The 15,973-nt window shown below is 39.1% G+C and overlaps 1 protein-coding gene across 1 annotated transcript; it reads right to left on the reverse strand.

The window, feature by feature from the left end:
• Positions 1-300: 300 nt before the first annotated feature.
• On the reverse strand, positions 301-15,571 carry SMURF1 (SMAD specific E3 ubiquitin protein ligase 1). Its single transcript, XM_029084261.1, has 16 exons — positions 15,556-15,571; positions 14,828-14,866; positions 14,061-14,169; positions 13,309-13,442; positions 13,120-13,185; positions 12,159-12,234; positions 11,561-11,799; positions 10,671-10,755; positions 8,568-8,714; positions 7,074-7,278; positions 6,699-6,802; positions 4,803-4,917; positions 3,638-3,816; positions 2,510-2,647; positions 2,021-2,141; positions 301-522 (listed from the first exon to the last, which is right to left on the reverse strand). The coding sequence occupies exons 1-16, from the start codon at positions 15,569-15,571 to the stop codon at positions 301-303; spliced, it is 1,995 nt and encodes a 664-aa protein (XP_028940094.1).
• Positions 15,572-15,973: the final 402 nt, after the last annotated feature.

The raw sequence follows: 15,973 nt of genomic DNA on the forward strand, positions 1-15,973 counted from the left end.
CTGTAATCACGTGTGTGCTTGCACACAATGCTTTTAACAGCAGTCCACAGAGTTGTAGGAGACTGATAAGCCTATATTGACGCCAGTCAACGTGCTACACAATGATGGATTTACCAGCTTCTATCACTATCAGCAACGGCTCAAGTGTTCACCAGCAGCAGAGCTGCTGACAAATGAAAAACTGCTCTTGGGATCAAAAAAGTTTCTAAGTGCTTGAGTTATCCAGTCATACACTGATATTTTACAAGGGGCTAGTAAATACCACATGATTTTTATCTCCGTCTCCCACCACAGATTAACTCAGCCTCCACACCAGTCACCTTGTAAAGCCTTGAAACCTTGAAGTGGGACACGCGTCGAACCCGTCACAAACTGCAGCAGCCTTGCCCTTCTTTCTTCATCAAATGTTTCCACTGCTTGCCAGAACCACTTCACAATATTGCTATCTGCCATGCAGTGCTTTAGACGTGTGTTTGACTTCCAGTCATTCAGGTCTATCTTATCCAGGCCTCCTATGATTAGCTGTTAAAGGATGAGAAAAATGCTTTAACATTCAGAGCCATTTCAGGTTGGCAGCTATAAAAACATACATCCAGCTATTTCATGAAGCCTTGCATTCTTTATACACTTGAACCGCCTTTTTGATGCTCCAAAAGAGTTTAGAACAGGTAGTAAATCCCTCCAGTTAAACTGCAATGAAACTGAGGTCAAGGAGTACACTTACCAGAACTCCAATTTTCACAAGAAACTAGAGTCAAAAGCCCATTCAAGATCTGCTTTTTTAAAATCTACCCTACCTGAAAAGTACAACCTATCTTTCTGAGGGACTGGGAAGGAGGTGTGCCATCTACTGTGCTACACAACATCATGGTCCTGATGCAGGTTTGTCCTAAAGGTGGCAATACCAACTATGACAGAGTCCAGCTCGGTTTGTGGTGACATCCTAGTTGGTTTGTAGTTCCATAACCCACACTGAACTACGGAAACTTTTCATCTGTTTCCTGATGTCATTTGTGAGAGGTTCTAGCACAGACCAGACATATTACTTCAACCTCTTTTCCAGATGACACCAGGTTGCAAAATACTGTAAAAGGAAGTCACTGCTGGCCGTGAATCTAACCACCTCCCCTGGCAACAACAAATAAATGGCATAGAGAAAACTTCACCACTCAAAATGTGCGTCATATTCTAAATTTCCCATAATATTCCATATTAAGGCTCACATTTCCAAGAGCCACCATTTAGCAGCGGCCTTTTTGTGCCACCAAAACACTTGCACTCATTTACATTATTAGGACAGTTGTGACTGTTCTGACGCAGACAGTATTGAAATATTTAATGGATTTTTAATCTGCCTTTTCAAGCAGCTGGCAAATGGAATGCAATAACTTCATGGGATTAATCAGGATGCACAAATGACTAGCACAGAGTTAGTGTTTCCAATACCACAAATGGTCCATATTCCACAGTTTGCTTTAGTGTTTAAAAAAGGCAAAACCAGATGAAAACCTGCTACAATAGGAATTATTTTAAGGGGTAGCATTCTACACCTCGGGATTAAATAAGAAAACAAATTAATTTCTTTTCTGTAGGCTCTACACTTTATTTTACTCACTGTAAACCATTCCCTATGTGCATACAGAAACAGCCACGTATGAAAGCAGTTACTGAAGAAAACAAGTTCTGGGGCAGATAACATGTTAAGTCTTGCCAACAATTTCTCAAACTTGCAATAACTCCTTCCCTGCCTGGACCACCTGCTTTGAGCATTAGTCCTTGGTTAGACAACACAGTGTATTTGTCTTTCCCTGTTTAAGGAGCCCTTGCAAAAATGTTAACCCAAAGAATGTCTAGAATAAACCAAAAAGTGTTTCATTAAACAAATACACAGCTTTCTGGTACATAAATGGGAATAAATTTTGTGGGTTTGGTTTTTTTTATGTTGTTCTTTTTAAAATCAGTGCATGATTGTGGATCAAACAAATTACAAAACAGTATTCAGTGTGGATAAAACATATACCTCAAGTTCCTTCTGGTCGAAAGGCTTAAGGAGATGTTGAGGAATAAGTTCATTAAAACCCTTCTGCAGAGCCAGGAACTGTGCCTCAATTCCTCTCATAAATCGCCAGTTTACATACAACCTGGGGGGAAGGGAAAGAAAAAGTCAGGGATGATGAGCTAGATAGGACAGCAGGGCTGGAAAATGCTTGTTTAACAGTGGAACTTGTTTTAATACACACATTTTGTATTATGAAATAAGTGCTTATCAGTTCCTTTTTCCATCAATAATTAACTGCTGCACCATGAACAGAAAAAACAAAGTACAAATCACAGCTTCACTGTCCCAGGTCTTACAACAGAGCATTGTATGAAAACACTCATGTCATTTATGACACGTGTATTTCTTCACAAAATACTTATTTCATTAGTTTCACTATATACAAAAATTAATCTGTTTACTACTTTTTTCCCCACTACATTTGCAGAATATATTTTTCTTCTGCAATACCTGACATATTCTTTCTTGTTCTCTTCTGTCACTGGAATATTCCTGCCATTTGGTTTGAGTTCATGTTGTAAAATCCGCCCAAAAGCGTTGTGTTCCACACAAAATGTATGGTCCAGAACCGGGGTGATGTCGTTCTCTCTGGCAATGGAAAGACAGAGGGTAAACTTTGTATTTTTGGTATTTTGATAATGCTCAGTGGTGATGCTGACAGTTTGTTATTTGAACACTTACTTAATCTTCAGGATAAACCTAGTAACAAGCAATCTGGATTTCACACCACTAGAGGAATATTGCCACCATCACCAAGTGCTGTATGCACAGCTTAATGCATATTGAAGAGCCCCATCAGATGTGTCATCTGCACTGTTCTAATTCTACTAGCACTCAGGATAATGAAGAAATTATTAAACCCTATATGCCCAAACACACACACACACATACACCTACGTACACACACACAGAGCAATAAACCCATCTGCTGGCAGGTACTGGTGTGAAGCATGGAAGAGATCAGATAACTTCAAATGCAACATTCAAAAGAGCATTTAGGGGCAAAAAAAAAGAGAAAAATTCATGATAATGCAAAGCAGCGCTGAAGAGTCCCAAAGCTCCACTGAATGTTCTGAAATGTAGGCACACAGAATCCCAAATTACTTCCATTTATTTCCAGGTTGAGCAACCTGGTCTAGTGGAAGGTGTCCCTGCTGATGGCAGGGGGGTTGGGACTGGATGAGCTTTAAGGTCCCTTCCAATCCAAACCAGTCTGGGATTTGATGATTATTTCCATTTTAATCAAAGTTGGTTTTCTTTTGAACAAGGCTGTACTTTTCCCTCAGAACTCTGTCCTGAGTTTGGATTTTGACACTGTGATATTCTACCACACCCATGCAAAGTTTAATGATTTAGTATCTACTTTGCTGCAAGGAGAGTTAACACAGAGTTGCAATGAGAACTTCTCCTCAAGTACCTTGAGCTTACTGACATAGAAACAGTAGTTTAATAATTTTGTACAGTTTCCCCCACTACAAGATTTGTGCAAGCACTTTCTATAAAGCATTATTTCTCTATTGCCAATATACTCTACCCCATCTTCTCTACAGCACAGCAATTGATAAACACAGTACTTACAGGATCCAGACTAAACTTTTGTGTAGTTCTGGGTCAACAGATTCCAGATCAGAGAGCTGAATGGGCTTCCCCAGAAGCTGCTTGTAAAAGGGAACTGTGAAACCCCCATTGATATAGTGTCCATGGAACACAGCCAAACCCATTATCCGACCAACAAAATGGAAATAAGACAAATGGTCCTGCAGGGAGGGAGGAGAGAAAAATCAGGCAGCAGGAAGACACTGACATCTTGTGGTTACATCTGTGCCCTCAGTTATATGTTCAGTGCAAGTTATTTGTAACCCTCCAGGCAAGAGGAACCTCCATTTTTCCTCATAGCATAACCAAGAAGAGAAGCATTTAGTGATTAAATGCCTCAAACAAGTCTTTGTGCATTACTTGACTAATAAATTGGATACAAGTCCTCTAGACCTCTCAAAGGGCAAAACTCCTGAAAAGAAAATCCCCATGAAACCCTCAGAATCCAATACACGACAATTCCAAACAAATTAGCTTATTCTTTGTTTAACCACCAAAATCTTTCTGCTCTTGAGGAAGCAGGCCATGTGTTCACTTCCTTCACGTCCTTCATGTTGCTTATAAACTGACTTCTGAAAACTGAGGCGTTAAGTCCTACGGTTGAGATTCTTCCAGTCTATCTCCCTCATCTTACACAGCAAATGTCAGGAAATGTCATGTCAGGAGAAATTCCCCTGTAGTAATTCAGAATTGCTGCTCCTTTTAGGGTCTGCATTAATACAAATCCTCCAGTAAGGAAAAAAAAAGCAAGCACAGCAGTTTATTGAGAAAGGGCAAGCAAGGCATATGAGATTCTACAGTCACGGGGTGAGCACTGCTTAGGATGCAATGCTGTTTACACAAGCGCTGCATTCACTGGGAAGATTAATTTCACCCGTATGTATCTCCTCAGAATCACTGTGCATCCCAGTCAGTACTGAGGAATCTCAAAGAAATCAGATACTTATTAAAGTCACCTCCTCTCTTGTGTTTTTTATTTCTGAACAAAACCCTTCTCCTTCATGCTATATCATCCTAAGACTCATTAACACATTCTTATTCTGCTTTACCCTTCAGTTTACACTCTTGTCATGGAAGAACAGCTCTAACAAAAAACTGCAGGGGACTGCTGTTAAACTAGCTATGTTGCTCAGAATTTAATACTTACAGGATTGATAGAAGAGTCTGGGTTGATTTGCAGCATGTAAATATTATCTGTGGAGTACTGGAAGAGTCCATAATAGGGATTCAACATTTCATGGCACAGTAAATACAACCATTCTCTGCAAAAAAAAAAATTAAAGGGTATTTTAGAAGGGTGCAACTTCCACTTAAGTTTCAGACAAATGCAATTATTGTGAATCATCAAACTAGTCATCAGTTATGAAATGCTTATTTCAAAATCAGATCACCATGTACTGCCCTTCATTTGCAGACCAAAAAGGTACACTGAAAAACCTATAAAGTGTTTTACTCCATTCACAGGCACACTTGTTTTAGTTTAGGAGTACTGAAGGGATTAACATCAATTAGAGAGGCTATAGCAAGCTGTTACAAAACACCATTACACCCCTCACCTGTTCCCTGAACACCATCAGAGACAAGAGACATGCTTAAACAAATTGAGTCTGAACAAGACCCACTTCCAAAAAATTCTTGGCTTTGTACAGAGTTCAGATATTTGGAGACTAAGAGATCTGCTCCTCTGCAATCTGCACAGTATAAAGAAATATTCAAAATATCTCATGTTTAAAATCAGCTCAGTCACTGGAGGTCTTTAGAAAAGCTGGTTTTTTGCAAATGCTTGATGACTAGAGAGTCTCCACTTCAGCAGAGAGCCCAGAAGGGGCAGAGAGACAAAAGGCATTAAAAGAGAAAGGGTGAGGTAAATTCTCTCACCTCAGTAACATACAAGGACCAGAATGGAACTAAAGCTATTTCTGACCTTGCAACTCACCATGACAAACACCCCTTTATTATTAAATTTGGATACCCATCCCAGGTCCAATATATTCTGCAAGAACTATCAACTTCAATGCTTAGAAGTGGAGCAGTACTGATCTGAAAGAGTCTGTTGCAGCAACTGGGCAATTATGAAAGCCATCAGGGCAACAGGATGTCAACAGCAGAGATACTCAAGGCTGCCTTGGGGAAATCAGCTCAAAATGTTCCCACTTCTTCACTTTGTCCAGTGATGTGTTACTGAGAGACACTTAAGTGGGTGATGCAGCTTTTGTGGATTTGAAAAGTCTCTCAGTGAATTTACAGGATGCATTTGAGCCAGCGCAAAGATGAGTATTTTAGTGATGATGTTACAATCAACTCCAGAACTCCAGATCTGATGCGACCCACAGGGAATCATTATTATTTTTAAGAGGGAGGTAAGCCTTCTCTAAAATTTAGCCTTTATTTAGGATTAGTTCATTTCCACTCCTGCTGCAACAGATCAGAGGACTCTTCTGAATGTGGCCAAGACAACAAAAAGGAACCCCTGTTGTCTGGCAATCCTTTCATGGGAAATCAGACGGGTGTATTTAACTGTATTTAACAGAACCTTACCTGTGATTTGGATTTTACTTCAGAGTCTTTATGCTTCTTGAAAGACCTCACAATTTGAGCTGATCACACTTTCACTTATGAAACTGGAGCCTGTTGCTGGGATCAGCACTTTCTGCAGTAAGATCAATAACCTACCCTAAACGAGCATTTTACACTCACGGGGTAACGGTGATGAAAACAGAGTACATATGGGGGAGAGAGGAAACAGAAACACCTCAATGTGGCATCAATTCCAGTAAGGTTCCCAAATACGAGGCATACCAAGTTATTTAGTACGAGCCTTTGACACCAGGAGGACTGTGGGACAACTATTAAATCACATGCTTCCACTTTCCAATCTACCACGATATGAAAACTGAAGCTGCAACTACTACCTATAAACTAGATCACAAATAACTGACATATACCTTTAACAGATAATGTGAAAAGGAATTATATCAGTCACAGGTGACTTTAAGGATAATTTTACAGTTAAAAAGTGTACAGACAAACCCTCAAATCTCACCTTGCTACTCCTCCATAATCCAGGCCTTCCTCGCCTCGAAATTTCACCATAAGCCTCTTTTTCAAGTCCTTTGGCCTCATCTTCATTATCTGACGGTAGGATTCCTATATGTGTATTTTTACAATTAGATATTTTATTTTCTTCCTATAATTAAATCTGCCAAGATGCATTACTGTAATACATAACATTGTTACTCAACTACAGAAAACATTATTCTGTGAAAGTGTTAATCTGAAGCCGATTCCAATGACAACTCTGTAACACTTGGTGGTATTTACCTCTCTCCTGAAGCAAAGTTGCTATAATCAAAGATCAGTTTTACCTAACTCTTGAGTGAGAAAAGCTGCTATTAGTAGTAAAAAGTCAATCAAATACCTCAAATATTTCCTCTCTGGATACTTCAATGCGACAGTGACCAGCCTGTGGTTGCTGAAGAGAGAGCTCATGTCTAAGAACTTTCAACTTTTGTACCAAGTCTCTTTCATATCTCTGTGCAGGCAACTCCTCACCATCTTCTAGTGACCCCTCATTTGGAGCTGGCAGAGGCTGCTGGCTGGGCTCTTTTAGCTGGCATTGATGGCTTTGAAAGAAAAGACACTTATTCTAGAGCATAACAATAAGGAATATGTAAAATAATGATGAAAGAACTGATTAAGTTTCTCTAAGAGGAACCTAGAGCGAAATGGGTACTCAGCTGGGTAATTTCTATTGCATCACTACCCTACATTCAGGGATGTAAGGAATACAGGTATTTACAATAAAGAGTTTCAGCATTTTTCAGCTCAGTTTTTATACAGCAATACATTGTGGAAGGCTGTGGAGCATGATCACTGAATGCTGATTGAGCAGTAATTAAAATGTCTGTGTGTATTTCTCCTATATGGAGGTAATTTTTAAAAGTGTAACACAAAAAGAGAACCTCTAATGAAAAACAACAGCTTTAGAAGTGGAACCATCTAACAACCAATTTTATTCAAGCTCCATGCAATTAATTTTATTCAAGCTCCATGCAAAATAAGGCTGTGGATTCTTGTCACAGTAAAAGTACTACATTTATGGTTATTAAAAGAGAAAGATGCACTTGTCCCAAATAGTTGCAGCTTCACACATTCAACTATCCTTATCTACCAGTGCTTTATTTAGGTTGTGGAGCAAAGATTTTTTAGACACAGAGATTCCCCAGCTGGCTTCAAGCACAGACAACTCATATTCAGGAAAAAGTCTGATCTTGGGCATAACACGCACTGCCAGGCTGCTTCCAGGGTCATTTCTCTAAATGTTCAGCTGCCTTTGCATGATGCAGAGCTTGAGCTTATTAAATCCTACTAAACCCAAGCTGGCTGAGTACAGCACCAGGCAACCAGACTCCAGCTGGCTTTATATTCCTGTTGTCTGGCGCTCGAGGGAGCATGAAGCCAGTTGAGGTCTAGCACAGAGCTAGAACTGCTAATCCAGGCAGGCAGGAGCTGACTGCCACAGAACTGCCTGGCAGACCCGCCACCCCACACTCCAGCATTTCCAGAACTGCACATTTGCTCCAACACAGCTTGAGGCAATTTTGTCAAACCAGCTTAAAGAGATCAGTATTGTGCCAAAATAAGCAAGCCCTCCCTTAAACATGAGGACTGCGAAGCATAGTAAAAACGTTTTTGAAGAGTCTCTGCAAAAAACTTAAGATAAAACCAGCACTCAGACCTGATAAAACCAACGCTCAGACCTTGACTAGAGCACTGGTTGCATCTGCTCCCCAATATAGTTATAATGCAGTTTTTCAGCCCTTCATGACTCCCAGAGTCATAGTTAAAATTGGACAAAAATAACAGGTTTAAGAATCCAAACTTGACACGAATTATCAGGCAAGGTTCTTACTTCATGATGTGATGTAGTCGTGGATCTGTGAATTGTGTGGTTCTGTTGTTATGATCTACAAAATATATTCTTCCTGAAACTGTACTTCTAACTTCCCAACCTGGAGGCAAAGGTCCTAGTTCATCACAATTCACACTGTTAAGGTCTCTAAGGAGAAAAGCAAACAAAATGTTAAAGCACTCCCAAAGTTCAGATGAAACCAATTTACATTCAGGGGAGAGGGGGGAATGAATTTGGTGCTCAGTGATTCCAGGCTATGAAAGTCTTAGGAAGGAGGGAATAGCTGGTTTAGTGCTGTCTTTTTAGCATCCTCAATCTAAGCAGTGCAACTCCCCGTGTATGTACACGGACAGAAAGGTAAATCAGCAAAACATCTGTCTTTGAAAGGCTTCGAAAGTAACAAATCCATACAGCTTACAAGTAACTTCAACACAGCATCATCATCATTTGAGTGATGACAGGGTTTCTGAGGGCTGTGAAATGAGGAAGAGACATTTTTTCATAGCAAAATTTCACACAAAAATTCCCATTAACACTAATGTGATTCACGTGCAGAAAAACAAATGATTAAGCAAAGGCCTCTGCACCAACCACTGTCTCCAAAGACCAACAAGTTAAGAGGCTAAGGCAGCCAAATACTAAAATCACCTACAAAAAAATAATCACCTCTTTAATTAGACAAGGTTAAAATCCTAACTATTTGACTTATAAATCATTGAGAGTAAGGCTTTACCAACATATTCACCCCTTTCATCCTAGATCAATTTTGGGTCCAAAAGGCTTTATTAGTGTCCGAGTGAGTATAAGCCAGCAGGGAGTACACAGGCAGACAGACAAGCCTTTGTTAGGCTCCTTAAAGAAGATTATGGCTGTAACCATTTGTTTGAATCAGCTGTGCATCTGAAAGTACCACAGAGTTCTGATTACATCAAGCTTTAACCTACATCTGTGCTAAATGCCAAGGTTAGGTTTTTGCGCTGCAAGTCGGCAGTATGAAAGCCACCTTTAACTAAAATAAGAGTGACCTGTAACTCCCAGAACACTGTTGTGTCCATTTACACTGCTGGCCTTGAAATCCTGGCTCTAAGATTTGTTAAGAGAAGAAGCAATACCTTTTGTCAGGCCAACCAGCATCACTCGAAGACGAGACAAGGCTTTGGGCACACAGCCTGACACGAGCGAGATGAACGAACGAGCTTTGTCATTTCCTCTTCCAACGATACCGGCTAATCTAACATCAGCTATTTTCTCTCTCTTTCTCTCTCAACTTTATTTTTCATATCCTTCCACACACTCTGCTTTTATCAACACTTTTGCCTACACTACTTGATATCATTTTTCTAATATCCTGTATCACATTCATGTATTATCCAGCCAGTGCATCAGCTGAAGGAGTTACAGACTCTGTGTTTCACTTTTGAATGTGGTGTGCAGGTGGTCCAGTGAAACAGCCCAGATTCAGAGCTCCTCAAAGAGTGCCAGACCTTAGTCATAAAGACCTGGATTAACTGCAGGTTAAGGTTTAAAGAGGCTTTACTAAATTAATCATGTGGAGGATTCCAGTTTTCTAGCTGCAAATCATTGGTCTAAAGCGTAAAAAACCTCAATGCCACTTTAAAGGTGATCTCTGCTTCAGTTACCGATGAGTGAGCACTATTAAGAGCAAAAGTTACAAGTTCAATACTTAAGAAACAATGGCTTTAAGAAAGTAGTTGCTTTTTTCTTCAGTTTGCAGTCCAAACTGGTTTTATATACAACAACAAAAGGTAAGGTTCAGAAATTTGTAGCTTCACCAAAAACCACCTAAATTGACATTTTAGGAGGAATTTGTCAAATGAGAATTCCTGGAGGACTATATTTTTTTTCCCCCTTTTGTTTTACATGATTCACAAGTAGATAATTCTTTCTTTCAAAAAGAGCAGTCCTTCATGTTTGGTGAAAAGGTAACTAGAAATATGCAAAATCCTCTGCTTACAGCTCTCCCTTTAAATTCAGACAGGTCATTTCATAGATTTTTGCTCTTAAACATTCAACTTACTGCCAGAGACACAAGTACACAGACACACACTAAAAAAACCTGACTTTGTAACTATAAATACATACCTTGGTATCCTAGGGTCATGCCACGTGCTAACTCCAGTCTGTGTGTGCAAAAAATAAACCTGTCCCTGTACCGTTGTTCTTTGTTCTATGAAAAGGGAAGAAAGATTATTCTTAATTACAAACCTGAAAAAAAAAAATCAGAATAAACAGTTTGTTCAAAGCTGTTTTCTTCCTGTCTTTCTGACAAAGCTAGGAGAAAGTATTTGAGCTGTCACCCTGAGCTCTTGCAGCATGGACTGTTTTGTCCTTAAACACCATCTTCACAAATTTACTTGACTACACATTTAAGTGTTCTTTTTGAAACTCACAAATCCATGCACCAGTATGTTTTCATTTGTATTTTTATTTTTAGATTTTGAGACAACCCAATCCCCCAAACTGGATTTCTCTACTCCTAAATTTGGTGTGCTCTTTTCCGAGATTTAAATTCTCCTTAATCTTATCCTCCCTAATCTTCTGCACTACTGGCTTCTTTGTTGCTTTTATATTTTCCCCGATCTTTTCTCAAATGTGGGCTCAAACCTACACAATATGCCAAGGGGGAAGGAAAAAAATAGCATGACTGCTCTAGTTTAAAGAGCTCTTTACATTCGTTCTCCCTAGATACACAGCCAAGATTAGCAGTGAATTTTCTGTTAACAGCATCATACCACCAACTCATGTTTAATTTACCATCAACCCCTCAGTGTATCCTGGCGTAGCCAACTGCTAATTAGCCAATCTCAAACTTCCATCTGCACTGCTCAGTTCCTTTTCCAAAATGAAGACCATTTGATACACACGGATGCTGCATGTTCTAACAGGTAAAACACATCTATATATTAAAATGGGAGGATTTTTCTCTGAGTCTTTTGAAAAACTTCAATTTTATAGTTTTGGAAAACTCTTACCGTAGCCTTCTGGTAGGTCAGGTGACTGGTGGCCGTGAGGTCTGTTCTGAGGTGTCTGTACATGACCTCTGACTTCAGGAGTCCGAAGTCGCTGTGCCTGAAGCCTCTGATCTTGACTGGGGGACTCCACGAAGCGACAGTTGCCCCCACCAGCAGCCCCTGTAGTGTCTGTATACGGTGCTGGTTCCTCCATAAAACAGCTCAGCGGCCTTCCTGGTCCAGAATCTTCATAAACCGTTCTGAAAATGGGGAAACTTCAAGAGTTTCCATCACAGAGAAGTGAATGCAGAAATACCTGTTTCTCTCTCTCCATCACTTCAAGTACTGCAATTTTTAACCCAAGATATGCCACTTTCTTAACATTTTTATATCCCAAATTTCTCATGGAAGTGCCAGAAGCACTGGTAACAAAAAATATCAAGTCCTACCCAGTTTAGCTTATATTCTTCAAGTAAGTAGCCAGCTGTAACATTACTACCTGATACATACCCCTAGACAATATATTAGTCACAATGATATTTAGTATTTCTAGTGTTAATTATATTATTTCCACATATAAACAATTTTTCTAATTAAGTGTAAAGAAAACAATCCTTACCCTTCATTCTCCAAAAGCCCTCTACAGTCTACTACAGAACCTCCTGTGCCTATTCTGTCCCGTGTCTGTAAACTGACTGAAATTTAAAAAAAGCAACAAAAACAAACACAAGTTAGTAATAAAAGAACAACCCTTCCCTTAAAAACAACATAAAGCCAAACAATTCACATTTATACAGGCTAAAATATTACAGAAAGCTAGATCCTCCATGTGATAGCACACCACTTACCAAAACCCCTTCAATAACCTTAAAGCATTACTGAGTTTTAAAAATGGAGAAGACAAACCAGAGGCATCACCACAACAAAACTTAAGCTGAATCTATTTCTGTAAATATTAAACATAGCAGGTTCTACATCTGTGTTTCATGAGGAGCCAGAAGGTTAAGCTGGAAAGAAATTACCCACCACTAGATGTCATCATTACGGTGAGAATTAAGAATTTTGCCCAATATATTTATATATGAATGACTAGCTTGGGTTGGGGGGCAGCAAAATGTGTTAAGATGTGGTAAATCTGCTGTAAAACTGGCACTGCGCCTTGTTGAAATTTGGAAATGGGTTACATGAGTCAAAGGCATTAAAACAGCAATTTGCAAAATTTCTTTTAACTCCTCCAGATCCTCTTTTCCACTTAAGATTCTCTTTGCCTGTCACCTTGTTCCAAATGCAATCAGTTTCCCAGTAACATTTACCATTCCAGAGATGCATTAGAAACCTTGCCAGATGCATTCTCTTTTTAATATTGTTTCCCATAAACAACTGAAAGAAAACAAACTCCTACGTAGGAGTACAACAAAAAAAATTCCAGTTATGTAATTTAATCCCATTAAAGTCAGAAGAAACAGCACAGAAAAGGCATGGAAGCAGTAGTGACTACAGGTTTCTTTTTTTTTAATACAATATTTGTCCAAATAGTGTATGTACCAAGAAGATAAAAGCTTAGTTGAGAGCGTTCTTACCCACTATTTGGCCTCGTACAGCATCGGTGTCTGTGGGATTTAGTTTGCATAGATCCAAACGCTGGTCTGGAAATGAGAATAGCAAAGATCAACAAAACACTGCGGGGAGTGGGGAGTGGGAATACTGTTCACTACACAGATACAAGGCACGGAAGGTTCTTGATTGTGCCAGGGAGGAATTGCTCTTACATCCAGTATCTTTTAACCTGCTGATGGCATTGGAGAGGAGTCGGACACACCCCAGGAAGCCAGCTCCCTGTTTCTTGTGGATTTTTTTATGGTTCCATACACTGATGGTTATGGAATCTGTCTTCCCAACATATCTAGAAAAATGTATATTAAAAGAGTAATTTTAGAAAAAAAATAACCTCTTTTTACTGCACAGAATTTATGCTTTATTTGGTATAAATTGTGATACATTTTAGTACATTGGTCATGCTGCTTTATTATAAATACAGAAGTGCTTAAGCCTGAAGTGGTGTTATTAATGAATTACTGCACTATGATTTCACACAGCATGCGAAATTGATATTGCTGCAGTATGAATTTAACTACAGACAGCCTCATTAAAAGCTATACAGCAAGCTGATTAGTGTACAAAACTATAAAATTTATGTTTCTAATATTTTGAAGAGAATAAATCACTACAACAAGGACAAGCTTTTGTAAAAGCTGGACTGCGCTGCTCCAGCAGAGCTTATTCTAAGCAGCTGTGCTGCGTACCTAACACACAAATATTTCCAAATTCAAACACCTAAAAGCAAAGTACCACTCCTTTATTAGCAATAAATAAAATGACAATTTCTTGTAGCAAAAAATCAGTCCTCCTCAGTAAATGTGACTCTTCTTGATAACACAAAATGAAGTTGCAGTGCCAACCCTTCCGCTTCCTAGATAAATCCTTGGAATATTTTTTACTGATGATTTTATGAACAACTCACAGATCATAATGCTGGTTCCATTTGGGGTCCAATGTGTTCTTCACAGTGTCAGTTGAATGGCACTGACCTGACCCATCGACAACTATTTTTGCAAATGGGTCGGGAAGTCCTATGGAAGGGAAAAGCCACGATTAAACATATTTCTTGGTTTGTTTCTTCCAAGATAATGCTATCATGAGCTCCTGCTTGTTCCCACCTCAAGAAAGTTGCCATTATCCTAAAACTATTTCAGTAAATCCAAAATAAAGACTTGAGTTCCTAATTAGATAACGTACTTCTATCACACAGACTGCTATCTGCCATAAATGGTGAAAGATTTTAGAAAACAAAAGGTTAAATGTGCTTAATTTAACAGTGCTTAAGTGACCTATGCATACTGATAAGTAATCATTTTTATTCAGTCCTTAATATAATATCAAGACTGCAGCACTGGGATATTTTACTTGTCTCCTTGGCTTTACAAATAGAGCTGTCTGAGATGAATGCTCTTGGTACCCCACACACAGAATCGTAAGCAGCAGTGGGCTCATGGTCTCATCAGCCAGACTTTCCACTAGAACCTGTGAGTCCTTGGTCCTTCCAACCCTGGACTCTACACTATCTAAATACAACTCAGGGTAACGTGCACTCCATGTAATTCAATGTCACTGCAAGAATGAACCACAGAACAAATGACATACAAAGATGAGCCACGACAGTAATGCACAACCTACAAATAAATCTGATTAATCAAGAGCAGGAAGCGATACAATTAGGGCAATACTTACTGAAGAAATCTTTCTTTGCAAGATTCTTGGCACATAATACTGCAAAACAAAATATCAGATAAAGAAATCTTAAAACCAGGGGGGAAAAAAAAAAAAAGGTTTCCAGCAATCACACCAGCTACAATACTACCTGATCATAATTCATAAAAACCCACCCAAATATTAAATGTGAACATTGTTTTCTTTATCTGTGATCAGAATATGTATGTTCATAAAGAAAAAAAATACCTTGGCTTTTGTTCCATTGTTACAATATACAGAAGATTTAATGAACACCCCTTTGTGTTAACATCTCCTAATTTTCTATACTGCATGCTTACACAAACATTAAACCACAATTTTCTTGTGTTGTTTCAGAACCCACCCATTTTAGAACAAGGACTAAACAGTTTCTGACCAAGAATGGTTCTGGGACTCCTGGAGGAGACCTCTACATCAAGTCCCATCAAATATAGTGCAAACTTCTGCTCTTTGCACACAACAGGTACGTGATACATCATAAAACAAAACCTGGGAGGTGTGTTACAGCAGCATAAGCAGTTTGCAAATGTAAGGAGGTTTTTTTGGTAAGGATGACAGGTCCTCGCTCAGCAGAAAAAAAATAAAGTGGAAAAAAAAAATTGCATCAGTATGTTTTCCTTTGAAAGGGCCACAAATGAGACATCATTTCTCTCTTTCCAATTCTACTAAATAGCACAGTAGTTTAAGCAAAAATTAAATCAGGAAACTCGCATCCATCTCCATTTCGACGAGGTCTATTACCAGCTACAAGCCTAATTTTGCTTTTCAATAAGGACTGCTCAGTACGATCTCAGCAATCTAAGCTGTTCAGCATCCATTAAATTCTTATTATAAGCCAGGAAAAATAACTACAGAGCCAAAGATGAAAATATTAGAGCCCTAACTTATCTAAAATTAGGATCCAAGGGAGGAAGATAACTATAAAAGACCTATTTTTGAGGTAGTCTCTTTCCCACCCAGTTCTGATCTTTCAGCATGAGAATGAATGCTCAGAAGATGCTCAAATGGCCATTTTCCCTGGTACCAACCATTTCCCCTTCTCATCTCTGTCTCTCACCTTGCTCCTGACTTAACTCAGTCTCACCAGGGGCATTTACACACCTTAAATCTATCTTGGGGAAAGTG

Source organism: Antrostomus carolinensis, unplaced genomic scaffold (assembly GCF_000700745.2).
Source record: "Antrostomus carolinensis isolate BGI_N321 unplaced genomic scaffold, ASM70074v2 scaffold12913, whole genome shotgun sequence".
NCBI lineage: Eukaryota > Metazoa > Chordata > Aves > Caprimulgiformes > Caprimulgidae > Antrostomus > Antrostomus carolinensis.

Bases quoted from the DNA above. Each gene is read 5' to 3' on its own strand.
- SMURF1 (XM_029084261.1), bottom strand. The intron at 12,235-13,119 runs GTAAGAACGCTC...TTTAAATTTCAG, and splicing joins TGTACGAGGCCAAATAGTGG to TCAGTTTACAGACACGGGAC. The intron at 2,648-3,637 runs GTAAGTACTGTG...TTCCATTGCCAG, and splicing joins AAAAGTTTAGTCTGGATCCT to AGAGAACGACATCACCCCGG.